We start from the raw sequence: 14,080 nt of genomic DNA on the forward strand, positions 1-14,080 counted from the left end.
GATACTTCGAATGCAGCAATCCTGCAATGCAGTAGATGGCTTCAAACACAGAGTGGCGCTGTTGGACAACTCTCTCTAACCTGTAGCGCCACTCACCTGTCACATCTACCTGGCCTCACGTGAAGGAAAATGACCAAAACAAATGTTGTTGTCCAATGCGAGTTAAGCTGGCTTCAAGAGCACGAGTGGCTCTAGTTTAGTGAAAGTGGATTTGCGGTATAAGCGAGAGAAAGTTTCCTTTGGTTGATTTTACATCTGCACCTCTGCATATGTTTCTTTAACCTTTGACACTCTACTTTGTTTCATTGCTGTGCTACATTATCTCTCATCATTCTCCTGTTTCTCGCACGCTACACCAATCAGTTACCGTGTTCTTCTTCCACCCTGTCCTTCACCCCGGTTTCTGTTGCTCGTCGTGCACAGGAAGTTGCTCTTCTGCTTTTGTGCTTCTGCGGTTTCTGTTTGTGTGACAGAGTGTGTCACACTCCCCTCTCCTTCCTCTCACATGCAGCCCTGTGTACCCACTCACCAGAGGAGTTGTCGGTCAACAAGTGCAGAGAATAAGCGGGTGTCGGTAAAGGTGGGGCTTTTCTTAGAGCCCAGCAGGCCCTCCCAGCAAGGCTGGTAACCTTCTTGTCAAAGGTGCTTGTAGACGGAGAGAGACAGGTTGATGCGAGGACAGACATGAGGACGAGCGACATTATTTCATCACCCAGCCTGTCTTCAGGACCAAGGCGGATTCAATAGACCAGGGTCTTGATGTTCCTCTCTTTGAAGGCTCAAACACTTGGTTTGATTTAGGCCTGCTTAGAGTGATCCCTTTTTTCGTCCCTCTGTTTTGGAATACACCGATTTCTCAGGAGAAAAGGTTCGTGTAAAGCTTTCCTCCTGGATTACTTGTGGAGATTAGTGATGGGGAATGCGGCCGCGGGGAGCTTGGAGCAGGAACCGTCTGAGGGGCGAGAGGCCAGGAACTCAGTCGGAGGAGCTTCAGGAATGAGTGACCCCACTCCGACCCTGCAGAAGAAGCAGCCGGCTCCCCCTAAACTACCCATGCCGCCAGAGGAGGAGCTGGAGGAGCGCTTCAATGTGGTGCTGGTGAGTGGCTGCACAGAGATTATGCCCTCGGCGTATGACCAATGCCAGCTATGGGTTTGTAGTAGAGGCTTAATGTAAAAGCTGGGGTAATTATGCAGGTATATATGACTCAGAGCTGCACAAATAAGTTATTATACGTAGCAAGTGTTTTGAACCCTCTGGACTTGTGGTTTACGCTGCCAGAACACAATTGAACTAAACACAGACTGGAGACGATGTCGGCCTTTACCCATGTGTCGTCTCTCATCTTTTAGAACATCTAAATCCAGAGGCCCATGTGTCTGGTGGGTCCAGAGAGCCAAACGTTAGCCAAATATCTCCTTTTAAATGTGTTTTTTGCAAAGATGTAATTTTTGCCCACAAGTTGCCAGATTCACCAAAGGACATCTTTGCTCCTTTGTTGCATTTGAGAGCGTCAGGTTTAACGGGGTGCTTAGCGCATGCTGAGGCGGCTGGCCCCGAAGGGGGAAGTTGAGCAACATATTTACATGAGCGAGACCATAAGACCGGAAAGCAAATGTTCCACCGCTCTTTCAACAGCCTTACAACAAGTTGGAAAAAACACAAAAACCCCTCACGATGAAGCAATTGAGCCACCGTTAACACATCAACACCTACAGTTTAGTACAAGAGACGCTGACACATTTAAATCTGAAATAAACAAGAAAAATAACTTTTAAAAAAAAGGTTAGAGATCAGATTTTTGCCTGGTCGTTTTCATCTTAATGAACATAAAAAAAGTTAACGAACAAGATGTAAACTGACACACTGCAGCTTCTCCATTAACATCAATGAGAAGCTTTGACTCAGGTTTTACACCGAAATCTATAAATGTGTTCTTTGCTCTGAATTCATATGAAATCCATCCCATCTCTAAATTTCTATGATGCTCCATGTAAGTGTGACATCGTGGCTTAATGATGGAAATCTTTTGTCTCTGGATGAACAGCAGGACGTCTGCAGATAAAGCAAACACATGCTGGAAGCTTTAATGAGCGACAGATATTAATGTAAAGAGGACCAAAAGCTTGAACTCAATATGCCTTCATTACTGTGTTGTGTAGCATTCTGCTTTCGCTGCCTTTATTATTCCATCTCATGGACGTCTTATTGCTCGACGGCCGTTTCTAATTTAAGACTTACGTCAGCAGTCAGGGAGACGTTTAATCCAGGGACTGTGTTTGATAGGTTTTTTTCTTTATGTGTAGATGTTTATCTGTTATTGTAAATAAAACATTAAAAAAAAGAATAGGACAGAAATTGAAACGAATGTTAGATATCCACTTGTTGTGGTTAAAATGATTAAATGGCTAATGGGCTTTGCAGGTTTGTAGTTTTTCTCTAGTAACACCTGAACAATTAGCAAACATTGATGCAAACATCCATCCAAATGTCCCCGTGAATTTCTTTAACTAACATAAAATAACACACACAAAAAAAAAAAAGTGAAAATTGATCCTTATCAAGGAAACACTTCCTTCATGTTAAAATTCACCCGTGACTATGTCTCTGATAAAAACCTCTTCTGTGGATGTAAACGTCATCATAGGAGAAGACGTGCACATCGTGCACCGTACCGTTTCATGCATACAACGCCCTCACAGGCGTTACACGAATGTATGACCTCACTTCCTCTTTCGGAAAAATAATTAGAATGTAATTTTCAGAGACGCCGTAGCTTCCTAAATTCAAGATTTCATATTTGCATTACCAACTCTACAAGGAAATGAGAAGTGCACGACACCGTTTCTAAGCTTAGGGAGTTCATACTTATGTATGCGAGTCTTTTGACCTTGTTTTATTTTTTGGTAAGTTTGCACCACAAAACCCACAGTGAGACCCCTCCCTTCGTGAAACTCCCCTGCAGCAACGCAGCCGCCCGTCTCTTCTTCTGCATCTCTTTGTTTTGAATTTAAGGTGTGACTTAGAAACTACAGGCCACTGTCTGAATACGGCTATATTCAGGAGCAACGCCCACCAACTGAACCAACGACTTCTCACTTCATCCTCACTGTGGTTGCAGGTCTTGGGTCAGGTGAACGAGACGAGCAGTGGTTGGTGGAGACTGCAGCAGTGGAACAAATGTATTTAATAAAAATCAACTTAGAGCAAAACATAAACAAGAATGTAATTATTGACTTAACCGGTGACCAAAGAAAGCACTTGAATACCATACCATTCTGGCTCCAATTCATGTTCTTTTTTTTTTCCACACAAAAATCGGTTTAGTATCGGCCGATACTAAACCTCAGATATCTGTATCGGTATCGGAAGTGAAAAACGTGGATCGGTGCATCCCTAATTTGAATATTAACCTTTATATCAGGAGTCAAACATCTCCCTGTAGGTTGAGGACGGTAACGCAAAGTGAAACTGCACTTTTTGGGCAATATGTCAACTCTTTAGACGATTGAGTCAACCTGCACCACAGAGGTGTGTGTGTGTGTGTGTGTGTGTGTGTGTGTGTGTGTGCGTGTGTGTGTAGGGGGGTTATTCTCCATACAGTTGAGTGGATCATAGAAGTATTATGTGATGTACAAGGAATGTACAGTATGTGGTAAATACAAAAAAAAAGTTAAATTACAGTCATTTAGCAGACACTTCCATCCAAAGCGACTTACAATTCACTATCTATCGTAGACGCAGCTACGGGAGCAATTTTGGGGTTAAGTGTCTTGCTCAAGGACACATTGACATGAGACTAGCTGGAACCGGGGATCGAACCGCCAACCCTCTGATTGAAAGGCGGCCCTGATCTCCACTTAGCCACGGTCACCCACATCTTGTCAGAAAGTCTATATAATTGCCACAATCTACATTTAAACCTTGATCATATAAAAAAAATAAACCAATAAATAAATGAAGAGGGTTATTGTGGAGTTGGTTTTCTAATTTGTTACAGGTGCTTGTTTCATCATCTCTAAATTCAACAGACCACCACCACCACCACAGGAACACAGGCTCTAAGATGAGTCAATTCATCTCTTTGCAATGACCGAAAGTATTTATTTTCTGACGTACGTGGCAACCAGTGACAACCGTAAATACACATACATACAAACACTGAGTCATCTTCCGGTAGGCACATAACCCCCTTCAAGAACGAGAAAGTGCGGTTTGGTGGATTTGAATATTGTCGCATAGGCGGTAAATATTTAATAATTGTGTGCTGAATGTCACTGGAGGAGTGGCGGTGAATTTCAGAAGAACTTATGGGTTTCTCTCTCTCTCTCTCTCTCTCTCTCTCTCTCTTCTCTGTCTCTTTCAGAGCTACATGAACCTGCCTCCAGACAAACTGCAGCTGCTGAGCCAGTATGACAACGACAAGAAGTGGGAATTAGTCTGCGATCAGGTAAGACACTGATAACCCTCAACATACGAGTCGTCAAAGTGTCTCCACTGGGACAGAGGGGACACGTCAGTAGACACAGTACATAAACACCAATAGTTCATATGTGGTAAAGAGCGCCAAATGCAGTGTGAGCAACCCTGCAGCACACTTTCTGTGGTGGCAACTGATGGCGTCGGCATGGAAACAGAGAGCGGTCTGAGTCTGTTGTGTCGTATAGCGCACGGTCAATAATAGCTTCAGAGGCTGTGCGCTGCTAAACGTCGTCCCCCCCCCCCAGTCCAGTCGTCTCTCAGGGTTGCTGATGAAGTCACGGGGGTCAAAAGCTGTGAATCCTTTCTTCCTCAGGAGCGTTTCCAGGTGAAGAGCCCCCCGTCCACCTACCTGGCCAAGATCAGGAGCTTCTACCAGGATCAGGGAGGGGTGTCCCGCAGGGTCAGTGCAAAGCCTTTTACATATTCAACGCGTCTGTAAATCTTTCTCTCTGCGCGGCAACGTCTTGATCCTCGCTTCTTCTGCTCCCTCTTCAGCTGAAGAAAAGGATTCAAGATGCCACCAAGGTCCTTAAAGATTTGGAGATATCGCTTCGCACCAATCACATCGGGTAACAAATGAAGTTGTGTTTACAGACACCGTTCGCCGTGTTCGTCCCGGCAACCAGCATTCAGAAAAAAAGATTTAGTACGACCCAATACAAAGTGTGTCCCATGCAGTGAACCCAAAAATACCAGGATGTCCTACTGCAGGATGTCCACACTATGGGTACTGGAACACACAGTGTGTCATTATTATGATAAATGGTCATTTTGAATTCACTGAGCATTCAACTCTTTTAGCATTAGCCATCATAAGATACTAGTCTCTCTCTCTCACACTCTCACACACACACACACACACACACACACACACACACACACACAGAGTATTGAGCAAAAGTGCGGTTTATTGCTTTTGAATTCAACATTTCCCTTGTAAGAGCAACATTGTGTTATTTCTTCTTTACACAATCTTGATTTTAAGTCCAATCTGAGTGCAGAATCTCTAATTACGAAACATTTCTTTCTTTCTCATTTCTGTAGATGGGCTCAAGAGTTTCTCAACGAGCAGAACAAAGGTTTGGATATTCTGGTGGAGTACCTGTCTCATGCTCAAAGCGACGTCTCGTGAGTACCGGCCGACTGCGAGACAACTCTCTCAGGAACTGATGGTGCTCTCACGAATGGAGCTATTCACCGCCAATGTTTGTTTCTGATGAACTCTCCAGGTTTGATATGGAGGGTGTTGAAAATGGCGGCACCCTGACAGAGAGAGGGAAACCAGCAGAGCGGTCGATGGAGGACTTGTCCAAAAGCTCCAGCGGCACCCCGTCACACGGGATGACCAGAGCTGCTCGAGCTCTGACTGTCAGGTACCAAGCTCAACACAGAGATGTCTACAGATCATATGATTATATATATATATATTTACAGTATATCGAGCACTCATGAAGTCTTATCAAAGAGGAAATTTCAGTTCGCACGCACAGTCAGAAAACAGAGTCATGCAAGGCAGAAGTGGTGTGATGGTCACACTTTAAGTCACCTGCATATCTAAAGTCCAAATCTACAGAATAATACAGATGCTCTTATACATAGTGACAGCCCTGCTTGAACAGCAGAAGATTTTTCATCTTTGTAAAATATGAAATGTCTTTCTAACTTCACTCAATATGCCTTTATTTATTTATCGTAGAGCATTCTGTTTATGCTGCCCTTCTTATTCCCTTTCCTCTTATTGCTAGACAGACGTTCCTCTTGATATTCTTGATAATACCTCAACTTCTCACACTGTCATTCATTCATATCCTTTGCTCATTTGTGGAGTATTTTGCTTTTTATTTTCCTAACCACCTGGTGCAACATCTTCAGCTGTCAGACAGACACAGTGGATGCCCAAAAAACAAAACAAAACAAAAAAAAAAAAACAATGCTGGAAGTCTCGTTTATAATTGGCCAACTGTGCCGTTCTGGACCTCAACTTCAAACCATTAGCGCAGAGACACACACACACACACACACACACACACACACACACACACACACACACACACACACACACACACACACCAGCAGCAGCAGCAGCAGCAGCAGCAGCTTCTCCTCTCCTCTACGATGTATTCATGCGTCTACACGCTTGTTATCCCTCTACAGAATAAGCTCCACTCTGGGGAACAAGATGCATAAGAAGTCCCATTCATCCAACCACAGAGACGACGTGCATGTGTGCATTATGTGCCTGCGAGCCATCATGAACTACCAGGTAGAGCGTCAACACGCTGTGCCTCCTAAAGAGCAAAGACAGTGACGTGTCTCATTTTCTGTCCTAGAAACAGGCGTTTTAAAAGAACAGTGTGAAGCATTTAGAGGGATCTATTGGCAGAAATGGAATATGTTATAAATAAGTATTTTTTTCTTGAATGTATAATCGTTACCGTTACCGTGGATTGAGCCTCTACATACAGAGCAGACGCTCCTTAAAAATATGTTGTCAGTGCGTTGACAAATCCACTTTTTTTTTTCCCCACAGCTGTTTCACTTTGCTTGTTGGAAGTAAAACACACTTTTAGATAAAAACTAATTGTTTGATTTAAAGTATTATAAAAAGCCTACAATGTAGTTTTTTTCCCCCCTCTGCATCTTTTAACGCACCGGCTCTCTTGGGGAAAACAATTGTTTATGCTTTCCTTCTGCTTTCAGTCTGGCTTTAACCTGGTGATGACTCACCCGCGCTGCGTGAACGAGATCACCCTCAGCCTCAACAGCAGGAATCCCAGGTGTGTGAGACACAGTGTGTGTGTGTGTGTGTATATGTGTGTGTGTGTGTGTGTGTGTGTGTGTGTGTGTGTGTGTGTGTGTGTGTGTGTGTGTGTGTGTGTGTGTGCGTCCATCTGCCTGTTTCCATATCTAACCCCCCCCCTTCCTATGCTGCAACAGGACCAAAGCCCTCGTGTTGGAGTTGCTGGCTGCCGTGTGTCTCGTCAGAGGCGGACATGACATCATTCTGTCTGCTTTTGACAACTTCAAAGAGGTGAAAAATAGCTTTTTTGTATTTTTTTTTTTTTTTACTACATTGCGATGGCTTCATTTGACTTTGAGAGTTGCTCCTTCAGCCCAAAGCCCCATTGTTCCAGACTTCCCCTTGTTGATTACTCATCTTATGACTGGCACCGTCCACCCCTCACATGCACTGTGGTCATATGTAGAGAAGTCATGCATATGTGTGTAATTTCAAGAATGGTGCAAGGGTTAGAAATACACCCCGTTTGTGTAGCTGAGATGTATGACAGATATAAGCAGTCAGGGGAAAAGAAAAAAAAAAAGACTCATTTTGCATCGATGCCCCCTTTACGCCCCCATGTGGGCAACGATTAAAATACAAGTTCCCTTTGTTTTTTCCTTCAGGTGAGCAAAGAGAAGAACCGCTTCGAGAAGCTGATGGAGTACTTCATCAACGACGACTGCAACATCGACTTCATGGTGGGTCCACAGACGCACTACCTTCACGCTGGCTGAACTGCGAGACAAATATTGGGACTTTTTTTAATAAATTCTTAATTGTCGTTGCGTCTGTGTCCAGGTGGCTTGCATGCAGTTCATAAACATTGTGGTGCATTCAGTGGAGAACATGAACTTCCGTGTTCATCTACAGTTCGAGTTCACTAACCACGGGTTGGACAAGTATCTCGGGGTGAGTGTGCTTCAGCGGTCAGCGTAGACGCCGTGTGGAGCGAAGAGAAGAAAACATGCAACACATCGTACTTACTTAAAAGTGTGCCGTTGTTGTGTGCGTTCGTTTGTGTTAGCGTCTGAAGCAAACAGAGAGCGAGAAGCTGCAGGTCCAGATCCAGGCCTACCTGGACAACGTGTTGGACGTCGGCGCCCTGCTGGAGGACGCTGAGAACAGAGGAGGGGTGCTGGAGCATGTGGACGACCTGCAGGAACACAACGTGCAGGTCAGCCACAAAGTAAAGACGAAACAGGAACCTCTGTGAAGAAAAAGACTTACTTGACGCTTTGACGATATCGTTTTGTTGTGTGTGTGTGTGTGTGTGTGTGTGTGGGTGTGTGTGTTGCAGCTGAGCGCCCGGCTTCAGGAGGTTGAGACTAAGACTGCAGAGAGAATGTCTGAACTTGAGACTCAGCTCATGCAGGCCACCAAGGAGACCGAGCTGCTCAAAGTAAGAACTGCCTCCGTGACATTTTTACAGCGTTTAATAAGATGAGTCAGCCGGGCAAGGTGTGCCGTTCTCACAGTGATCGGTTGTTAATGAGGTCAAAAGAGTGGCAGCTCACTTTATTTTAATGATCTTAATGTGAAAGTAAAATCTAATCATCCTCAAGATGAAATAAGAAAGATGAGAACATTTGCACTCTTCAAATAAATCCAAATGACCTCGCGTTTTCGCCCCGATAGCGACTTTAGCTCTGGGGATGTCCAGACTGAAATATCTCAACAATGATCTCACCGGTTTTTACAGACATTCACAGTTCTAAGAGGACGAATCCTAATGGCTTTGGTGACTCCCTGACTTTTCCTCTAGCATCACCATGAGTGAATGAATTGTAATAATGAATTAGAATTGTAACGGTGAGTTTCTAACTTGTCACCCAGCACCACCACAAGGTCAATATTTTATTTTGTCAAAAACTATGGTTTATGACCAAATAATCCCTGCAAAACTAATTCGTCTTTTGTGTTAATCTGCAAATTTCAGCAATGTCAAAAATGAAGGTTATCCTCAAAAAACAAAACTCACGTCAAAAAGCCAGGCAAGATCCACGTATAGCAGACGTTCATCATGCTGCTCCTCTCTTGCTCTGAAAAAGCAACATTTCTTTTCCTGGTGCATCACCTGACATTGACACACTTTATCATTTCACCTGAACAAGTGCTTCATCCGGTGCTTAGTGCCCCTAGTGTCAACAACAATAACTACAAAAATAACAAATAATAGTGAAATAAATCTGGTGAAACAGCTCCAACACAGAATGTTAACACACTAAACATTACCTACTGTGAGCGTGATGACGTGTGTTGTGTGTTAAATGCTCTGTGTGGAGATGAGCAGCGTTTCTATATCCGTGTTTGTGTCTAATAGGAAAGCCTGCGAGAGTCCTGTTCCCAGGTCGGCACCTTGCAGCAGAGAGAGCGGGAGCGGGAGCTGGACAGGGAGAGGGAGAAGGACAGGGAGCGTCTGAGCACCTCCACCCCTCAGACGTCTTCAGAGCTGGAGCAGAAGGTCCAGGAGCTCCAGGACAAGGGGCTGATCCGACTGGTACGCAGTCCCTCCGGAGGTCTGGACATCCAGGTGGTGCCCGTCACGGTGGTCGAATACGTCCAGACCTCTGTCCCCGATTCTACTTCCCCATCAGCCAGCCTTCCTGCCTCTGGCCCTCCACCACCTCCTCCTCCTCCTCCTCCTCCTGGTGGCCCAGGGTCGGTTGCCCCTCCTCCTCCGCCGCCGCCTCCTCTAGGAGGTTGCGGTGCTGTGCCCCCACCTCCTCCTCCGCCGCCTCCTCCTGGAGGAGGTCCACCACCACCACCTCCCCTACCTGGTTCTGGACCCCCACCCCCACCTCCCCCGCCTGGTTCTGGACCCCCACCCCCACCTCCCCCGCCCGGTGCTGGACCGCCTCCTCCGCCTGGTGCTGGACCGCCTCGACCGCCGGGAGCACCAGACCCTCAATCTGGTAATGAAGCTGACAGAAGAAGCGTTCTAAAAACAGAGTTGTAGCAGCAAAGATCTTAGTTGTTTGATTGTTCTTTCTTTGTTTCCTTAGCGGTTAAGACCAAGAAGCCCATTCAGACCAAGTTCAGGATGCCATTGTTAAACTGGCAGGCCTTAAAACCAAACCAGGTGACAGGCACCGTATTCAACGACCTGGATGACGAGAAGGTCTTAGATGTAAGAAGATGCAGACATTTTATTTTCCCCCCTTGCCCCGTACAGTTTATCAAAAAGTGTGAAAACCCCTTTTTTTTTTTTTTATAATCCTGACCTTCTCAGCTCTCTCTCTCTCCGTCTCTCATTCTGTCTACATCAGGAGTTGAACATGGATATGTTTGAGGAACAGTTTAAGACCAGGGCCCAGGGAAATCCAACAGACCTGTCCAACATCAAGAAGAAGGTGGTCCAGAAGGCCCCCAGCAAGACGTCCCTGATCGAAGCCAACAAGGCGAAGAATCTGGCCATCACTTTACGCAGAGGGGGAATGAACCCGTCTGCCATCTGCACCGCCATAGAGACGTATGTGCTTCTTGGGAAATCTATTGCATTTGTTGGCATTCCTCAGCAATCCTCCGTTCTCGCTCTCATGCTGTGACTTTCGCTGCTATTTTGCACAGGTATGACCAGAAGACTTTGTCCATAGACCTGCTGGAAATACTCGTGCCCTTCATACCATCAGATTATGAGATGAAGCTGCTGGCCAACTATGAGAAAGATGGCCGCCCACTGGAGGAGCTGACCGACGAGGATCAGTTTGTTTTACGCTTCGGAAAGATCCCCCGTCTGAAGCAGAGAATAAACACTTTCACTTTCATGGGCAACTTCCCGGATACGGTGAAACGCCTGCAGCCGGTGAGTTTGGTCAAACGCATTCAGACTTCGGATTTAAGCTCTTTAACAGACGCACTGATCTCGTTCTCAACTTCATCCACAGCAACTGAACTCCATCATCGCGGCGTCCATGTCCATCAAGTCTTCAACCAAACTGAAAAAGATCTTGGAAGTAAGTAAAAGAGACATTCTGACCGTAGCTTCAAAACGTGTGATTTCAAAAAGATGAAGTCACCTCATGTGTTCCCCCTCAGATCGTTCTCGCCTTTGGCAACTACATGAACAGCAGTAAGAGGGGTGCAGCGTACGGCTTTCGGCTGCAGAGTCTGGACCTTGTAAGTAGCATTTTCTTTTTACATTTACTCTTGGAATTTAAAGCGAGACTATGTTACTTTTAATATGGGAAATAACACACATTCTCAATTCAGTACATTAATGCTTTCACCCTTAACAGTCTTACCCGGTCTGGTCTGACCGTTAGCAAAATGGTGGCTAATGTTAGCGAACGTTAGATTCACCTTTATCCCATAATTGTCCTGGTGGGCAAAGTGAATGCTGTTAAGCTGAAGTTACTCATCTTGATTTAAAAAAACAATATCTGTAATACCTAAACTAACTTTGTCAACACTTAACTTTCTTCAGCTGTTGGAGACGAAGTCAACGGACCGCTCGCAGACGCTTCTTCACTTCATCACCAGCATCATCCAGGAAAAATACGCCGACTTGGCCAACTTCCACACCGAGATCCACTTTGTGGACAAGGCAGCGCTCGGTACATGCACACCAACAGTCAAGCAAGTTACGCAGCTTGTGATTTGAAAATGGGAGCGAATACTAAACTCACTCGTTCCCTTCGCCAGTATCGCTGGACGGCATCCTTCAGGATATCCGCTCGTTAGAACGGGGGATGGAAATGGCCAAAAAGGAGTTCCTGGTGCAGGACGACAGCCCCGTGTTGAAGGACTTCATCAAAACCAACAGTGAGCAGCTGGAAACTTTGATCAAAGACAGCAAGACGGCACAGGTTAGCCCGTAATTCATATCAAATGTATTACTTATTACTTATTACATGCTTTTAGACATGTTGCCTGACTCCCTCTAGGAGGCATACGGCTCAGTGGTGGAGTATTTCGGCGAGAACCCCAAAACCACGCAGCCTTCCATGTTTTTCCCGACGTTTGGACGCTTGATAAAGGCCTACAAGGTGAGGACGTGCGGTAGGCTTTCTGATGTTCATCCATCACAATCGTCGCACTGCACTGTTAATGATCTTGTCCTTGATTGAACACAGGCGGCACAGCAACAGATTGAGCTGCAGAAAAAGAAAATGGAGAGTGAGAGCAGTGAGGAAAAGGTGTCCGCATCTCCGAACAAGGCCGGGGTACAAAAGGTACGAGATCAAAAGGGTCCGGTCTTCAGAGACGACACGTCAGAGATGTATTAACTTTGTCTGTTTTAAAGGTGCGATGTGTAACATAAAGCACCCTGCAGCAAAGAAGCAGGGGGCAGCATTTCACCTCTACTTCAGTAGCCCGGGATCAGGCCCCCCCCCCCCCGGTGTTTTAGGTTTATATTGTTCGCTAAAATTGGAGCTAACTGCTAGCTGACGGTAGCGTACGTCTCCGGGAGCTGCTGCACGCTCTCCTCCTGGCAGAGCGGTCTCCCAGCGGCCGAGAGGACCAGGCTGAGGTGCCGGTTGTTTTCTCGTTCCTGCCACTTTGGATTTAATCCAGCAAACAAACTATGAAACAGACACACGGACCATGTATGAATTATTGAAAAGCCCTCGGGCCAGCTCTACTTCTGCAACTTCTGGAATGTTTCGAACCCAAATCTTGGCCAAATCTCACACATTGCACCTTTTTATGTTTTATTGAGAAGGTGCAGTGACTTACACCCGTGACACTCGAACTCTTCTACTTATCTACTTTGATTTCAAACGCGTCTCTGTTCTCTCTAGGGGCCCATGATGCCGAAGATGGACCTGATAGCGGAGCTGAAGAAGAGGCAGGTGAAACCTCAGGTGCGCGAGGGGAAGGACGGCGCCCTGGAGGACATCATCACAGGTACGGTACCTCGGGCGCGTTCCTGGAGGAGTCACGCGGTGGTGCGTCCGACAAAGGCTGCAGCAAGTTTTGATGTCCACGCGCCGTTGAAAAGCTCCCGTCTTTTGCTCTGCCTTTTAGATTTGAGGAACACGCCGTACAGGAGGACGGATGGTCGACGGCCAGCGCAGCGCCAGGACACCTGAGGCACTTCTGTTGCCCGACTTTGTACCAACGTAACCGGAAGAACATGCTTTAAATTGTGCTGTATATACAGTGTATCAAGACGATAGAAGCAGCCATATAGCAGTGTGTATTTTTGCCAACATTTTAGTGTGAATTTGTTGTGTAAATAGAATTTGAAGTTGGAACTTATTATTTTTTTTTTTAATGCTACTGCCAATTTGATTACAAATCTCGCTTAAAAAACCCCCAATGTATTTCTTGTGGCGCCTAACGACTTTGGATGCTTTGAATTCGTACCGTTGTATCCAAGTAATTAAACCAAAACCACGACTTTACTTCCAAACGGACCTCGTGTGTATTTGTGTGAGAGCTTTGATTCCGACTCGCGACGCGACGTCCACAGTTTGCATCCACGGTTTCATAAACGGCTCATTATGAATCAGGATCAGACGCCGCCACTGTACAAGAGAGCTGCACTTTATTGGACACACAATCACAGCAAAGTATGTACAAAAGGAGGCAGGTTCAACTGCCGACCGTCTTCTCACGGGGAAAAACACACACATTTCTCACAGAATATCATGGCATCCACACCGATAAATTAGTATCTCCAGTATCAGTAGGCTTTTTTGAATTTATTTATATATATATATCTCATTATATTATAGATCTATCTTCTGTATTATTTTTTGTTCTTATATCACACTACTCTACACATGGGGAGAATCACTCTGTGGAAAGAGCGCCACCATCGCCGGTGACGTCCCCGGTTGGGGGTGCGTTCAAGCGTTCGAGAATCCCTCG

The 14,080-nt window shown here is 45.6% G+C and overlaps 1 protein-coding gene across 1 annotated transcript; it reads left to right on the forward strand.

The window, feature by feature from the left end:
* The first annotated feature begins 522 nt into the window (after positions 1 to 522).
* fmnl1a (formin-like 1a) lies at positions 523 to 13,619 on the forward strand. The gene is made up of 25 exons (XM_068704460.1): positions 523 to 1,098; positions 4,367 to 4,450; positions 4,796 to 4,882; positions 4,978 to 5,051; positions 5,527 to 5,610; positions 5,712 to 5,855; positions 6,637 to 6,745; positions 7,183 to 7,259; positions 7,420 to 7,513; positions 7,888 to 7,962; positions 8,063 to 8,173; positions 8,289 to 8,438; positions 8,562 to 8,663; positions 9,585 to 10,176; positions 10,267 to 10,391; positions 10,531 to 10,733; positions 10,832 to 11,066; positions 11,149 to 11,217; positions 11,300 to 11,380; positions 11,688 to 11,817; positions 11,906 to 12,069; positions 12,148 to 12,249; positions 12,337 to 12,435; positions 13,006 to 13,111; positions 13,232 to 13,619. The coding sequence occupies exons 1-25, from the start codon at positions 913 to 915 to the stop codon at positions 13,294 to 13,296; spliced, it is 3,348 nt and encodes a 1,115-aa protein (XP_068560561.1). The 5' UTR covers positions 523 to 912; the 3' UTR covers positions 13,297 to 13,619.
* The last annotated feature ends 461 nt before the right edge of the window (positions 13,620 to 14,080 follow it).

Source organism: Cebidichthys violaceus, unplaced genomic scaffold (assembly GCF_023349555.1).
Source record: "Cebidichthys violaceus isolate CVI_PGR_0920_01 unplaced genomic scaffold, fCebVio1.0.p SCAF_92, whole genome shotgun sequence".
Classification (NCBI taxonomy): Eukaryota; Metazoa; Chordata; class Actinopteri; order Perciformes; family Stichaeidae; genus Cebidichthys; species Cebidichthys violaceus.